The following is a 17606-nucleotide window of genomic DNA, read 5'->3' on the forward strand; positions in this document are numbered from 1 at the left end:
CTTAACATCTTTAAACCTTCTAGAAATACTTCCAAAAGTAACCTTAGTTCAGTATTGTGGGAGATTTACCTTTAACCGACATGTAATACAATGTGAGATATTAACATGGAAACTAATGTCTACCCCACACCGAAAAGAAGTGTCCTACTTGCCAAGGTAAGACCATGAACTTCTAGCTTATGTGGATCCACTTGTTAATGTCTATCTAAGACAATCATTATCCTATGGGGGAACCTAGGTATGAGATAAGAAGATTTCTACTAGAAATCCGACCTTTACTGAGGAAGAGCTTCCATCTCAACATCCTCTCAGTGCTAAGCATAAATCCCAAGGAATAGTCATTATCTTAACTTGTCCATGGATGGGCACACCATATTTCCAATCCAATCTACAACATATATCATCCATGAAAAGGTACAATTAAGCAACCAATCCAAACTAGGTTTTTTTAAAATAACTCCTTAACTTTGATTCATTTTAAGTAACAAGACCTTTCAACTTTAGAATCCTTTATGTGAGAAAACGTTTCGCATTCATGCACTGAGTAATTATGTTAAAAATCATTTCACAACAATCAACCAAAACAACATTATTTATGCTCTACTTTCAAAGCAACTTACATAATTTTCATCAATTCCATAAGAACATGCATATTTCTATAATTCACCTTTTAGGGTCAAAAATCTAGAAAACATAGGTTAAACATGGGTTCAGTTAATTCATCTTACAAACATGTAAATATATCAATTCATGCACAATAGTTCGTGAAACAACAAAATAATTCAACATTGAAACGAACCTATGAAATAGAAGAAAACTCTAACTTCAATTGGGGATTTCTAACTTCAAAATTGAGAAATTTAGAAACTATATGGAGGAAAGAGCTCTATAGATGAAGACTATCATACCTTAATCCCAAAGCTTGAAAGCAGTGAAGGATTGTGAGGATTGATATTGAAACCCTCTCTTTCTTCTTCAACTTCTAGATAGAGAAATATTTGGGGAGGATGAACTTGTTATTCTTTTAGGAATTTGAGAGAATGGACTGAATTGGGTGATTTTGGGGGTAAAAACATTTATATAGGGCTTTGGATTAAGGGAAAAACGACATAGAAATAGAACCATCCGATTACATTCGTTCTCAATAGCCATGAGATGATCATCTTAGGGTATTCCTTTTGTCGACGGATGCTCTTATTACACACATAGTCTTTGAAGGATGAGAACCAACTATGTAGCATCTACATCGAGAATTCAAGTATTGTATACGCCATTAGTCTGATCCTTTATAGGAACTACTCGTAATAACGAACTTCCAAAATGGATCTGTGTATCATAAAGAGATTAGTCGTTCCCCACCCTGCTTCACCTTAGTTGTTATTTGAACAAGTAAACGTTCTGTCTTGGTCCAAGCGGGGATAGCATTTCTCTTCTGCATGTCCATGGAGTTTAGAAAAATCCAAAAATCTCAGAGATAGACAGAGAGGTAGGAATTTCTCCAACTTCAAATAAAAATAATTAGAAAAAACCCAAAAGACCCTAATTTAAAAAACTGATGCGACCACTTCCGTTTTGGCCTTCACGGCCCATCAAGGACTCCACAACGGTTATGGTTGTCATGGTCCTTGGCAAGTGGCTAGGGGAAGGACTCCTTGCGTGGGTTACTTGACGACAACCACCACGACCCGTCATCCTCACCACGGGCCATCTAGGCCTTCGTGGGAGGGACATTGGTCGTGGCAATCTCTAGCAAGCTCTCACGAGCACCATAATGAGTCGCCATCCTCTCCACGAGCCATCTAGATATCCTTGGGAAGGACTCCTGCGAGGAAGGAATGGCGAAACTTACCATGAAGCCATTTCATTGTCTGTGGTCCCCTTCACAGCCCGTTTGGGGCTCCGTGGAGTGTTCCATGGTACAATATTTGAAAAGTTTCCCTTCAGCCTCCTTTCCAGTCTTTCTTGAATTCGAGGTGTTACAAAGGAAATTACGACGTTTTCATATCTGACTAGTTCTTTCTTTCATAAAAAGGGTTTGTAAATATTCAATAGAGGTTCGTTCCCACCTTCAACATCAATACACAACAAAGAACAACTCTCGAAATATCACAAATACACCATGAAGCCTTCACCTTCACAAGCAAAGAAAAAATAGAAGTTGAAGTTAACATAGTTTTGAACTTTTGAAAGCTTGCATGTTGAACTATTGAACACAACATTCTTCTGAGTCAACTAATTCAAAAAGGGTGCAATAGAAAAGAGGCCCTCCACGAAATTCTGGTAGTAACTTGCCAATCCAAGAGAAGTCTGGATCTCGTTAGACGAGGTACACTAAGTCTGATCTTGGACAACCTCAATCTTAGTCGGATCTACCATAACACCCTCCTTGGACACAACATGTCACAAGAATTCCATAGAATTGAGCCAAAACTCATATTTTGAAAATCAAATAACCTACTTGGACACAACATGTCCCAAGAATACCATGGAATTGAGCCAAAACTCACACTTCGAAAACCTAATATACAATATTATTCATGTATCAATCATTGGAGCATAATACTCAAAGATTAAGTGTGCTCCTCCTTAATATTGAAACGTTAAATTTTATTAACTTCATAAATGTCACCGGGGCATTAGTCAACCCAAAAGGCATACCAAACTATTTTAGTAGAAAAATATTTTACATGAAAAACATTTCACTTCATACCAACACACCCTAAGAATAATTCGACTAAAGAGATCCATAATTGTAGACAATGTCACCCATTTTTGGGGAACTTCTCTCTTGAGCATATATGACCGACTACTTTGAAGCATAACAGTAAATAACAATTTTAACACGTAATATTCTTGCATCCATCTCTAGATTGAGAAAACATAAATATATTTATAGATTGGTAAATGAATTGGCAAAGGGCCAAATGCAGAACGAAGAAACAAGCAAGCTATGCACAGTATCCAGCTTAACTTCTAAGAAACAAGATTTACAAATTTTCCCATTTCCATGTTTGAAACATCAGGATATAGACCCATCCTGCTAGAACATAATCTATATATAATACATCATTATCCCAACCCATTCGAGAATAATGATTTTTCATGTATGTGTCTTTTCTGGAGCTAAGAAATCCTGACATCCCTAGCCAGGGGAAACAACCAGAAGTTGTCTGTTGACAGCGATGGAAAAATTCAAATGAAGACCTGGCGTTCTGCTGGGCAAAATCCAGTACAGTATATTGCTTGGTGAACATCTTTGGGGCAGCTCGAAATTAGCTTGAGCATCTTGTTCAAGCATCGTCAAAAAAACAAGAAGGAATATCTGGAGGATGCAATGCAGCCACGCACTTGTACTGCATCAAAATATTTATTTTTACGAGAAGGGTCATTGATAGAATATGCTAGAGCACAGACAACATTTTCAATTATTGCCTATAGCAAAAGCCTAGTCCAGTTCAGGGGTGGCACTATTTAGGAGGAAAGCCCCAGCGAGATATATTTAGGTTTAAAAAGAATTCTACCAGTACTATAAAGTAAAGTAATTTCATATACAAATCAAAATTAAGTACCTTGTGATTCATATATTTTTCTCTTAATGCCCGCCCAGTTGCTTCCATTAAACTAGATTGCAACTCATGGATAACGAGAACACAATCCTTCAGTTCAGATGGTTTATAACCTGTACATTGTTGAAGTGCCAAAGTCTGCAAAACCAAAAGAATGATCAGGACTGTTGGACTGTTCAGATCGGTGCTGGCAATTTCAGCATCTAACATAATGGCTGAACAGTTTTCAAAAAAAGTAGATCTTAGAAGCTACTATCTTTAATAATTCATATCATATTAAAAAATAAATAGGTAAATAGCACGTTGATTATATCAAATTTGGAGGCCCCAATAATTTTTCATGTAGAGAATCTAACACATCAGAAAGCTATATATAGATGAAATACTCCATAAGTTTTCTAATTGAATACCTACAATATGTTTTTAGAAACTTCATGAATATATTAAGCTCTACAAAGAAGTAAATGAAAGCCACATTGGTTCTTCTAAAATCAGGGTTTTCATTTATTTTATTTCTTAAATAATAAAAGTTATTGTTTGGTCGCATATGTTCCCTTAGTTAAGCAATAAGCACACAATGAAACTACTACAAGCTCTTAGTTTAACTTTAACTATCACACAACCAAACCAAGAGAATCCAAACTTTAAGAATTTTAACCAGATTTTGACGAACCAATACTTGTGATTGTGTTAAATTTATGACATACTTTTTAAGATTTAAATGCACCAAAAGACGTTCCACAACATCACTCAAGTTTCTAGTTTTTGTCTAATGTTGTCTTCTATTCAATACATAGTGGAATAACAACATACCCATCCTACGAGTGACGTACGGGAGGGTAGCCTGTACGCAAACCTTACGTACTAGCCACACTTTCGCCTAGTTTGTGTCCTCTATAGCCTCCGATCTAAGGTCATCCTAGGTAAACAGTGAAGTGCTAAACTTACCATAGGATCCTAATAACTGTATGTTCCTAGTAATCCTGTTTTTTCGTTGAAGCTAACGATGCTTGTATCAAAACTAGTTCTAAGAATGTGCCTTGCACATTGGATCTTTATTATTATATAAAATTTTATATAGGCCTAATTTATGTATAAATACATGTCTAACATTAACTCAATTAACTTTAAAAATATAATAAAATAGATATATCATCATATGCAAAAAAAATGAAAAAGATTAGACAAAACAATATATGTCTGAATAAAAAAAAATAATCGATAAATTAAAATTTTCATAAGAAAATCCAGTGGACTAACATTTTATGTTCAATTTATAAATGAAGAAACTATGTATATCGTGATAGAATTATTAGCAACCCAAGAATAATTCATAATCAAGCATAATAATAAGTTAATAGATGGTTATAAAGAGAATCGACATATGAGAAACATCAATGAAACCTTACCAATCACATTGAAGATGAATTTAGAAGAAGGAGAGGGGAGAACATTAATGGATCTACTCTAGCATGATTCACTGATTTGACTATTTATAAATCATCAAAGTTTACTGTTAGAAGTTGAAAAGAACTTTAAAATATTGAATTGGTACGGGAAAATAATAAGTCATTCTAGAGTATTGAAATAAGTGGTAGTACCAAGGAAATTAATCCATCTGTATACTCAAATACATATCAATTACATTATTGTAAAACTTAACATAATAAATTAGATATTTTATAACATTTTAATTTAATATAGGGACAAACAACAATTTAACTTTTTCCAAAATTTCTTCTCACTATTATTATTATTATTATTATTATTATTATTATTTTTATTATTATTGTTATTATTACTATTATTATTATTATTATTATTATTATCATTAAAAAAAGAGTAGATTTCTGACATCCCATGAAATTTATATTTAATATAAGAAATCCTAATTGACTCTTGTTCTTTCACATTCTCTTTCTAATAAATAACTTAAACAAAAAAATAATTAAAATAATATTATTTAATTAATTAGATGTTTAATTTAGTCTAGGGGTAAAATGGTAATCCAACTTTTTATCTTTGAAGCTTCCCACTTATAATAATATATAGATAGATAGATATATGAATATAAATATAAATATAATATATATAGATTATATTATATTATAGTCTCTATATATATATATACACACACTATTAAATTAGTTATTTTGATTAAGAATTAATCTAAGAAAATGCAAAAGTCATCCACATTTTTATTGAAAATGATGCAATTTAACATTTAAATTAAATAATTAAATGCTTTTATAACATTTTAATTTATAGTAGGGGTAAAATTGTAATTCAACTTTTAATTTTTTTTGTTCGCTCTTATAATAATATATGATATATGATAGGATCGGTGGTGGATCACAAATGGACCTAAAACTCAAACACAATGCTACCACTTTTGGCAGTTTTATATGTTTTTGTTATTTTCGATATTTTATTTTTATGATGTAACCTCTGCATTACAAACCCAGACATAGTTTCATTGTAAATAGATATAAACAACAATATAGCATAAGATAAACCACATATTCAATACCATAATTTGTTCAACATTACTAGATTTAGAATTTTTTTATTTATACTTCATGGTACAGTTTTGAACGAGACATTGAGCTATAGTATTCTATTTGGCCTCGATTTTAACATACAGTAGGGTTTTACTAAATGTCTAGAAGTCATTCAAGAAGAGATATGCAGTTTTATTTAGGATCTCGACTTAAAAGAATCAGATTTAGTGACTGGATATAAAGATCTCTCCGACAATATCATATCTAGCGTCCCAATCTTCAAAACAATCATGGAGTATTCACGGGTTCAACTTTGTGGATGCCTTATAAATTATAACAGCTAAGTAAAAAGAATCTATCTTTTAACCAAATGCAGTTTTAACTTATGTTCACATTAGAAAGTGAAAGTCAGTAAAACATAAACAGCTAAAGTGAAGTTGCACACATGAAGTTCAATAAGCTCCTCATATCATAATTAGGTTACAGAGAGCCCACTACTTCCCACACCATCTGGTTCTCGGTGCTGATCCCATAACCAAACAAAGTGATGGCCTAAAATTCACATGTGATATACTCCAATACACGAAATATGAAGAAAGAAAACCAATCTTACCCATGGGCAGACTTCAGGCAACACAGTAAACCTTGATAGAAAGATAGCTGAAGCAGCAGTCATTGATGGCAAGAACCGCACACAACTATAATCTAACAAACTCAGTTCCGCAAGATAACAGCTTAAGAACTCAAATTGCAAAGTTAAAAACTGCAGCAAAGGAAACAATTTATCATTGGGAAATAATGACATTAGGAGAAACATATTGACCTGAGACCTATAAGTAAAACTTACAGATAAATTATCTTGGGCAGCCTTCAAAAAGATTCTGCAAATTCACCAAGGGAATTTTCATCATTGTACAGCCATTTAGTCAAGTATACATAAAACTCTAATGTAACAAGAGTAAATGCATACAGAAGGAAACAAACTCTAATGTAACAAGAGTAAATGCATACAGAAGGCAATAACTAGGATTAGATGTATGGGCTTGCGGACGAAAATTATGATCAACTACTTGTAGAAATACTGTGTGCATCCAAACCTGAGAAATGTTATTGTGGTGGGACTACTGATCTCAAAATTCAGAAAACTGAGCAAATCTCTCTCCATATTCACTACCTGAAGTTCAAATCAAATTTATTCAATATAAGAGTTCACATACTAGTCAATAAAATGATTGAAAGAGATGTAAATCAACCTCTTCTCTGGTGTATGTATTGTCTGTAATGTAACAAAAATCTTCAACATGAGGCGGACTGATCTCTTCATACTTTCTGAAGCATAAAACACTATAAATGAATATATCTGATGTAACAAACAGTTTTTAATTAACAAAATAAGAGTTTTAAAAGCCATACGATGCAACAAGCATGCAAGATACACCGAGAAGCTGAAGCTTTTCCATGGCTAAAACGTGAGAAGACAAAAATCTGTCGATGTATGACACTGCAAGATACAGGGTGTCTGAAACAAGTTTGTATTCTTCTGTAACCTCCACCAACCAATCAACTAAAACCGTACGCATAGAAGGAATCACGTTATTCTGAACCTTCTCCATGTAGTTGGACAAAGGCCTCCTTCTTTCCTCAACCTACATACCAAATTTAGCATCAGATTGATGCATTCAAAGAAATTTCTACACTCCAAAACATTAAAGACCTTGAGATAAACAATGTGCAAAGATTTGCCATAAGCTACTGGGACTTGTAAGGTAAATCTTGCCTCACAGAACTACAGAAACTGAAACAATGGTGGAACAGCCTTCAATTTTTGGCTGTTTTCTTATAACTAACTAGTCTTGATACAGTACAAAAACTTCAACAAATTCACATCCTGTAAAAGTACAAATCTAGCAGTATGTCTTTCACCTAGTTGCAGAGATGAACCGGCATATAACAAGTGGATGCACGTGTATCCACTGTCTCTTAAGAATATGTACATATATGATTGCCTTAAAATTTTGGATCCACCTCTCCCAGATGGTAACCAGGGTTCATAATGAAAGTTTGATCCCTGTTCCCCACTTGACATTCCCACAACAAGAAAAAACGAAAAGTTGGGACTCACATCTTTCTAGAAAGCACATGCACATGAATTACAATAAGGATTGAACAATGACGGACATTTGGTCATTGTTGTCGAAAGTAGCTTTTATGCCCTCAAGCGAGGCTCAAAACATGTTGAGCTTTCGCCTCACCTAAACGTAAGCTTGATTCTAAGACATACTTTCCCTTGCCAATGAGCCTCTTTTGAAGAAGCGATACTAAACATTGATATTTCACTTTATTGTTAAAAAAATCAATTTCTTTGTTCGTATATTTTTCATTCATTTCATGCTTATAATTATCAATCTTGGACTAAACATACATATTTGTATTTTTTTTTCTCCCTTAAAGTTCACGCTTTATTCTCTCTTTGTACTTAAAACCCAAATGGACCTTAGAGCTTTTCGCTTTCGATAACAATGCATTTGATTAACAGTAACAAGTACATTAACAAAGTTTTCAGCTAAATCTCAGAAGGCAGAATCTTACAAAACCAAGATTGTAATAAAGCATGGTAAAAGTTGAGTAAGAATAGCCCTATACAAGGAAAAGAAGGGAGGCCTTTGAGATCAAGGAGTATAACAAAATCACAGACTTCAGGAAATATTTTAAAACTCAGGAGACAAAATATATACCCCTAAATCTGACCAAAGGGAAACATCCAAATTCACCCAAAAAGCAAGTTGACACCAGATACTGTATCATCTAATTAAAAACTGTGTAGGATTTACCTAAAAAAGAGCAAAAATTCAAAGCATCAAAATTAGAAAACTAGTTAAAAAGGCCAACAGAAAAATTAGGAGCAACAGATTTCCTTTTCATTTCAACAACTACCACCATGCCCTCAGTCCCTAACTAGTTTGGGTCGGCTATAAAAATTCTTAATACCCAATTCATTGTGTAGTAAGTTACTAAACCAAATAAAAAAACCTATCTTTTCAACATAAAATTATGACATTCCCAAATTGAGTGTACCTCCAAGGAGTGAAGATGCTGATAAATAAGAGGACCATAAGAACATTTCTGCAGATTATCTTTAGGACTAGAATTAGCACTAGTCTCGAGCTCGACAGTTTCTTTAACTACATTTCTGGTTTTTCTCAACTTGATTTTGCGTTTGGATTCGTGGGTTTCTGTCAAATCTGAATTTTGAGTCGACACTATAACATTGCCCAAGTTGTTAAGCTCCCCCAAAACAACCCTTTTCTTGTTCGCGGGGTATGGTCTCTCTGAAATTTGCAGTGGATCATTTTCATTGGTTATGGCTATGGAATCAAAAGCCCGTTTGTTGGATCCTCTACTGGCGGCGGCGGTGGCGGGAACCTTATTCTCCTCGTCGACCATTTTGACAACAAATGATTTAGGATGTGGTTTGGCGAATTTAGGGTTTACTACGGTGAAGGGCGAATTGAAGAACAGTGGCGCTTTTCTCTATTCAGTTTTTCGTAGCAAAGGCCACAGAATTCAGATGCATTTCCACCATTTCAAGAGGATGAGATATTTCATTTGATTACAGTTTTGAGTATATTTGGAATATGGTGACTCAATTATCACTCCGTACTAGTTTTCTTCAAAAAAAAAAAGTCATTTTTATCTTTGTTTTATAATGAAAAAATCACTCAATATAATAATAATAATAATAATAATAATAATAATAACAACAACAAAATAATGTAAAACTTTTTTTCATCCTTTCAAGTGTATTTCCAATAATGTAAAATGTTTATAACATAATTCTCGAAATCTTTATTGATAGTGTTACGTAGAGACATATAAAAAGATAATCATGAATTATCGTTTATGATTATTTTATCACACGAACCCTATTTAATTAGTAAGACTTAAATCTAGGGGTTTTATCCAAGTTATCATGGACTTTGAATTGGCCTATACTTAATGTTATTGAATTCTTATTCTTATCATTGAGAATATAATACTTGATGTATGTTGGTTCTTGAATTGTTGTTCATGATTATTTTATCACATGAACCTTATTTAATTGAGAATCTTTGCAAGCTTTTGCATGATTATTTTCATGCATTGACTTCTGAATTAAAGTAAGTTCAAATACTTTAAGTTAACAATTATTGAAGAGTTTTTATGGGAGCACTATTGGTTCCAAATGCACTATTTTGTATTGAAAAAAAGTATTGTTAATTTAATAAGAGCATAAATAGTTTCATAACAAGTTTCAGTCAATAAATTAAAGACAAATTTTTCCTAAAAATATGGCCTTTTGAGTACTAACTCAACACAAATATCAGTATGAGCATTAGGGAGTAGTAGTGATCACTGATTTGGTACGGGTTTAGATAGTTCAAACTCCATAACCTACGCCACTAGCGTAGATAACATCGTTCCATTGGTCTGGGCGACTCTCCATCCATCCTCATTGAGGGATTTTAAGAAGGAACATAAATCACATTTTGTTGTCGTATAATTCAGCAAGGTATATGATGGCTCTAGCAACATGGGCTTGATGAATAATCATCACGAGACTTGTAGTGATAATTGTCGGGTAGAGAAATTCCTCGAGAAAAGTAATGTACAATTTTAGAGATACGCATTAGTATGAAAATTAAAGCTTTATTTATTTTTATTACATTGCATGTTTTTCTTTCCTTCATAGTATTTTCAATATTCTTTCGGTTCATATACTGTTTCTTCTAGCCTTATTGCATATTGTACATTGTACATTTTATGTATAAACGACTTCCGATAATGTATCATTTTATGAAGTAGATACTTGTGCTCAAGACTTTCAACATGCGCTCCATTGAGATCACTATCTCGTCAGCCTTTGGTAAGACCTTATTGCTTTTGGGGAACTCTATTCATTATACTTATATAAGTAGTAGTAATAGTAGTAGAGAAACTAGTTAGTACTTTTGAGGTAGTTATGGATCTTGTCTAGGTACCTACCATAGTAAAGGCTTCTTGGAAAAAGTTAGAGAGTAAGTTAAGTATTTCCTTGAAGACGCTTTGAACATTTTCATTATCTATATTCAGTACTTTTAGACTGTATTGAAGATTTAGCTAGGTGTTTTTTTTATGCTCATCATTAAAGTTTTTGTGTATATGTGTTTAGTTTTCATCAAACTAGTCAGCCAAACCAAGAGTTCACTTGGGATAAACAATGGTTTTAAAGTGACGCCCACTCCTAGGGTGTAGATTCAGGGCACGACATACTTGGTATTAGAGCACATAGTTCAAGTGTCTTAAGATGTCTATGAAGACATATCTACTAGAGTTCTTCTTGTAACACCTTGAAAATCAGACCCAGAAAAAATTGCAGAAAATAACTTGCACCAGTGCACCATGGCAGGGTTCACGGATCGTGATAGGGTCCAAGGTATGTGGAACCATCCATGAACTTGACTTGGAAGTCACCAGGCCCAGGAATTAGACTGCAAGCACCTTCACCATTTGTAGTCTTGACGATGGACCATGGCGACGCTTATGGAAGTCAGGTAGTAACCCTTTTTTCCAACCCCTCAGACACCCATGCCCAAGTGAAGACCATGAGGGCCTTCATGGACTGTGGTCTTTATGACGGCTCGTGGGAGTGTCCATGAGGATTAACCAGTAGGGCCCGATCTGAGCCTCCAGACCTCAGCCCAAGTGAGGACCATGTGGACCTTCAAGGTCCATGGTACTTCTCAACATAGGTCGTGGTAAGGGATCGTGCAATAATGGCTCCATTTCTTGGACTAAATCCAGACCACGCCCGACTTCATGGTCCTTGGTCCCTCTCATGGTTTGTGAAGATGGTCGTGGTCAGCCCTCGACAGATTAAGTCAGAGTTATTTTGGTCTTTTCCCTTTTCATTAGACTTTTAAACCTCGTCATTTTAGCTCTAAATTTTGTGGTTTTGGTCAGTTTTAGTCTAGAAGCATAACTAGAACTTACTTAAGTCAAATCCTTGATCAAAACTTAGAAAATTAGAAGCAAGAAGAGATAAAATAGTCGACCAACCCTAGCTTGAAGAATTCAATAAGTTTTCAGTAGTTTCAGCCTCAAAATTGAAAGATTTCTACGTGGAATTTGTTACTAGGTATGTGGGATTTCAATAGTGGGTTCCTTTCACCCATTGAGTCCTTAGTTTTCAGTCAGATTCTTGATTCCCTTATATGATTAGACCTACGGTTTCTAGAACTTCAGTAAATTATCATGAATTAGTTGTTAAATGATCCAAATCAGATTATTATTTTATTGTCAAGTTAACTGCATGAATTTGATAACCCTAGCTATGTATTTCTTTAGTTATTAAATTACATATGCAAGGTCAGACATTTCAGTTAATTCAGTTCTTTTAGATATACATATGCCTTAGTATATGAGTGTGTCATTAAGCGCGCACACACACACATTCTCAGATTGCATGTAATTTTGAGCTATCCAATACATGTATTATAGAAATTCAGTCATAATTAGTTAATCACTTAATTTATTAGGAGTAGAATTATGCCGAGTGGGACTAGGATTCAGCATACCCACAGTTAAGACTGGTCAACGGACCGGAACCGGGTCACCGGACCGGAATGAACCGGTACCGGACCGGACCGGAATCCGTTGACCGGAATTTTGACCGGTACCGGGATGAACCGGACCGGAATTACCGGGATGGTTCATCGGTTCCGTCCCGTTCCACTATATACCGGGACGGAACCGGAATGAACCGGAACGGACCGGGATGGAACGGGACGGGATTAACGGGACGATATTTTTTAAATTACGAAAATATAATTTTTTTTTATTTTTTAAGTATAAATTAATAGTTTTTAAATTTATACTATAATTTTTAACTTAAGTTTATTTTAAAGATATTTTATTAATTTTTTTTTATTATTGTTAAGTTTGCAAGTAATCTAATAAAGTTTTCAAAATTTAAATCTTTTGAAGTTTATACTTTATAAGTTATTACTTATATTTATTAATATTTATTTTATAAGTTATATTTATAACTTGTATCTTGTAAATATTAAATAAATAAAATTTGTAATTTTAAAAAAGTAAATTAAATTACAAAAATTAAAAAATATCAATTTAATTTATTTAAATTTGTAACAAATTACAATTTCAATTTACAACTATTAGTAGAGTACATAGCTTACGCAGCCACCTTCTAGGAAGGGTTCTGTTTCAACTATGTCTCGAATGTAATACTAATAGTTGTATAGTCCCGTAAATCCTCTTTCTAACTCAGCTAGGGATTGATTGTGATCAACTTCTGGTCTTGGTAAAGCTCGTTGACGATCTTGAATTTCGATGCCATCGTCACTACCACATCCAATAGTTGAATCTATGAAAAGTTCAAATTGACTATCTAACTTTGGAAGTCCTTGATTTCTACGCTCATCATTTATCCAGTCTCTAAATAACACTGATATCTCCAGGCTGTCTTCTGCTAACGAATATCTGTGGTCTCCAATTTGAAATCTTGCCGCGCTGAAAGCTGCCTCCGAAGCTACTGATGATCCTTGAATTGCAAGCACATCCTTCACCATCCTACTAAGTTTTGGATATTGAGCTCCACGATTTCTCCACCAGTTCAATAGTTCCGGTATACCATTATCGTTTGTAATATCATCTGTACCCTGTTCAAGATATTTAACAAATTCACATTTATTAGAAGAGTCAAGACCAAGTTTATGTTTCACTCGTCCATGAGCACCTACTTGATTTGTAGACGTTTGAGGATTTTCAACATTATCTAAGAATGAATATTTATCATACATTTCTTTTGCAAAGTATTTTATACTATTTTGACATGTTACCAAATCAGGTTCTTCTTCAGGTTGAATATCTAAATTCTGATAAATGCATTCAACTAAAGCTTTTGTACCATATTCTTTATATTCGGGGTTGAAAAGAAGTGCAGTTAAATAAATTTGAGGAATAGGAAAAAAATATTTTTTAAATTTTGTAATCATAACTTCAATAGCAGAGGTGAATAAAGTATTTGTTTTATATTCAGAAAAAATAGATGAAATCTCACATATGTGTATTAAAATTTCAGAAATAGTAGGATAATATATTCCAGAAAAATTTTTAGTAGCATCATAAAATGATTTCAAAAATATTCTAAGTTCATTTACTTCATCCCAATCACTATCATTAATTTTAAATTCAGGATAAGCATTATGATTATTAAATAGCGTAGTAATAGGTTGTCTATATGCATAAGCAACTTCAAGCATATCATAAAAGGAATTCCATCTAGTTTTTACATGCTTCGGAACTTTTCTAAACGGAAGTTTAAATGCATTACAAAGTTCTTTAAATTGATTAATTCTACTACTACTATTCATATGAAAAATATAAAAACAAGCATTATCAATTTTATCACAACTATTTTCAAATAATTTCACACCGTCACTAACAACCAAATTTAATATATGCGCGGCACATCTAACATGAAAAGCATATTTACTAATAGGACAAAGTCTAGGTTCTAGCAAATTAATAGCATTTAAATTAGCAGAGGCATTATCTAAAGTAATACTAACGACTTTATCACAAAGACCAAAAAAATCTAAAATTTTCAACACAGTAGTAGCAATATAAATTCTGGTTTTTTTCTTTTGACAAATTTTATAACCAATAATTCTTTTTTGTAAATTCCAATTATAATCGATCCAATGCGCAGTAACAGTTAAATAATCAAAACCATTAGGACTACGACCCATATCAGTAGTAATAGCAACTCTACAATCCATTAGTTCAAAATAGGCACGTAAATATTGACAATGTTTTTCTTGAAATTCGAAAATATCTCTTTTTACCATGCTTCTTGATAAACCTTGAAAACTAGGATTATATGTTTCACGAATATAAGCAATAAAACCCGGATGTTCTCCAAAACTAAAAGGTAAAGCACAAACAACAACCATTTTAGCAAAGTTTTCACGATCACGATCCTTGTTATAGGTTCGATGTGTAAGAGGACCACTTGGGTTCGAAGTATTTAACTCACTTTGAACCATATTTGATCCTCTAACCGATTCTTCAACATTACAATTTCCACCAACTTCAAGAGAAGACATATATGCAAACCACTCTTTACTATGCTTGTTAATCAAATGTTTTTTTAATCCCCCCGTTGAACCTCCCGTCCCACCAGATGTATATTTAAAATGTTATTTACAAAGATTACATATACTAAAAGTTTTTTCTTCATTCAAATAACAAAATTTCCACACATGTGATTTTAAAGAACGTTGTACCTTGGTCTTACCTCTAGTTGGAATAATAAGGGGACGAGTAGTTCCAACCGGAGTTGAAGCTTCAATACCTATACTATTGACTGTATTGAGGTCGGCGGCGGGGCTAGTCGGTGTATCATCTAAATCTACTTCTTCATCTAAATTTAATTGTTCATCCGTTTCCACTTCTTCATTTTCTTGATTAATACCATAATATCTTTCATAGAGTTCATGGGGAGTCGGACTATCTGAATTAATATTTATAGGACCGGGACGGGAAAAACTAGTTTCATTCACATGCGTAAATTCATCTGTATTTATTCTAACAAGAGGAATTTTAGATTTAGACGAACTAGCACCTTTGTTAGTTTTTTTAACTAATTTTTTTACTGATTCTACTAGACCTTTTTTACTTCCAATTTTTTTAGAAGACTCCATGATATAAAATTATAAATTATAAAATACGAAACTTAACAAGAACAACTTACAAGTTAAATAATAAATACAAAAAATAAATATAAGATTAGAGAGTGGAACGAAGTTACCAAACGTTTGTATAAGAACAAACGATTATAATGAAAATTAAAATATTGATGTCGAAACTTGAAATTTGAAGAAGATTCCTCCTCCGAAATACACCAAATGACCAAATGATATAAGTTATACTTATAAATATGAATGTAATTTGGAAATATATATTCTCTCAAATACTCAGATTATATTTGTAAGTTGTAAACTTGTAAATAAAATTTTTTTTACACACAACTCTAATTTATACAACAAAAAAACTAGCCGTTTTAATTTTTCCGTTTGGGGTGGGGTGGGGGGTGGGGGGGGGCTGCACTGCAGCTGCAGTGCTTTATGCAGACTGCAGTCTGCAGGGCGGGCAGCGCGGGCAGGGGCGGGCAGGCGCGGGCAGGGCGGGCAGGCGGGATTTTTGAAAAAAAATTAAATTTTAAAATATAATTTATAAAAAATATAAATATAAATTATATAAAATATAAAATATAAAAAAATTAATATATATTAAATAAACCGGACCGGAACCGGAACAGACCGGACCGAAACCGGAATGAACCGGTACCGGTACACCGGTACGAAACTACGGTTCCGTCCCGTTCCGTGTACCGGTTTAGAATATCCCGGCCCGTCCCGTAGGCAACCGAAACGGGACGAACCGGAACGGTACCGGTACGTCCCGTTCCGTTGCCCAGTCTTACCCACAGTGTCCAAAATTACTAGGCATGTAGGTTGTGAGTCCTTTCTGTGGGCATCATTTCAGTGATCACGCTAATATGCCTCTATACCTTTTGGTCGGGTATATTGGGTCCTCTCGATGGGGAATATACACCAGACTCCACAATTAGCTCATGTGATTATATTATTGGTTATTAGTAGGGTCACGATCGGGGAGCACCCCCTAGACATAACTAGCGTCTTCGTTCTCGAAGAGGACATAGACTAGCCCTTAGAATACATCATGGAAAATCATTGGTAGAGAAAAATACGGAAAATTAAAAAACTTTTAGATAGTGAAGTATTCTTAAGATTTTCACATATCTTATATGGAGTTTACATAGACTCCTCGCTTATGAAGTTTACATAGACTTCTCATTTGACATAAGCAATTAATTAAATAGTCTAATACTTGTCTGACATATAACTATCTAAAGGGAGAATCATAAGTTTGGGCATAGCCCTTACACAAGTACAATATGCCACATATAGGCTTATAACAATAGTCTCAAGAATAAGAAAGAAAAAAGTGTCTTTAGACATAAGCAATCCTACTAATCTAGATAAGTGACACCATCTTCCAACATTGGGGACTCATCAACAACTTGGGAAAGATGTCCAAGTCTTCTTGGAAATGGCCTTTAAGCATCTCAACAGCTCGAACCTATATATTTGTAGAAACATAAGGAATATGGGTTAGTACAACCACTTGTACTATGTATGGAAACATATGCATATAAAACATTTGTATACATGCATGAAATGTACCAATTATTTAGAACTTTCTAAGTCATTTAGAAAAACCTTTATGCACACACATAGGAGAGAATATACAAACCAATGATTCAAACAACATAAGACAGACTCATATTCATATATAAGAACAACATCAACATAAATTCATATTAGCATATCATGTTCTATAGTTCATATTATCAAGACATACAAGACCCTAACCAAAACTCTCATCCCAAGCCTACAAGTGCAATGTTGATGGA

At 33.7% G+C, this 17606-nt stretch overlaps 1 protein-coding gene across 1 annotated transcript; it reads right to left on the minus strand.

Annotated features, from left to right (window-relative positions):
• Positions 1–2870: 2870 nt before the first annotated feature.
• Positions 2871–9633, minus strand: CycA3 (cyclin A3). Its single transcript, NM_001247858.2, has 8 exons — positions 9143–9633; positions 7481–7713; positions 7321–7396; positions 7165–7241; positions 6915–6948; positions 6681–6830; positions 3570–3704; positions 2871–3353 (listed from the first exon to the last, which is right to left on the minus strand). Exons 1-8 carry the CDS (start codon positions 9509–9511, stop codon positions 3291–3293), a joined length of 1137 nt encoding a protein of 378 aa, NP_001234787.2. The 5' UTR covers positions 9512–9633; the 3' UTR covers positions 2871–3290.
• Between the last annotated feature and the right edge of the window lie 7973 nt (positions 9634–17606).

This window comes from Solanum lycopersicum, chromosome 10, assembly GCF_036512215.1.
Source record: "Solanum lycopersicum chromosome 10, SLM_r2.1".
In the NCBI taxonomy this organism is placed as follows: Eukaryota; Viridiplantae; Streptophyta; class Magnoliopsida; order Solanales; family Solanaceae; genus Solanum; species Solanum lycopersicum.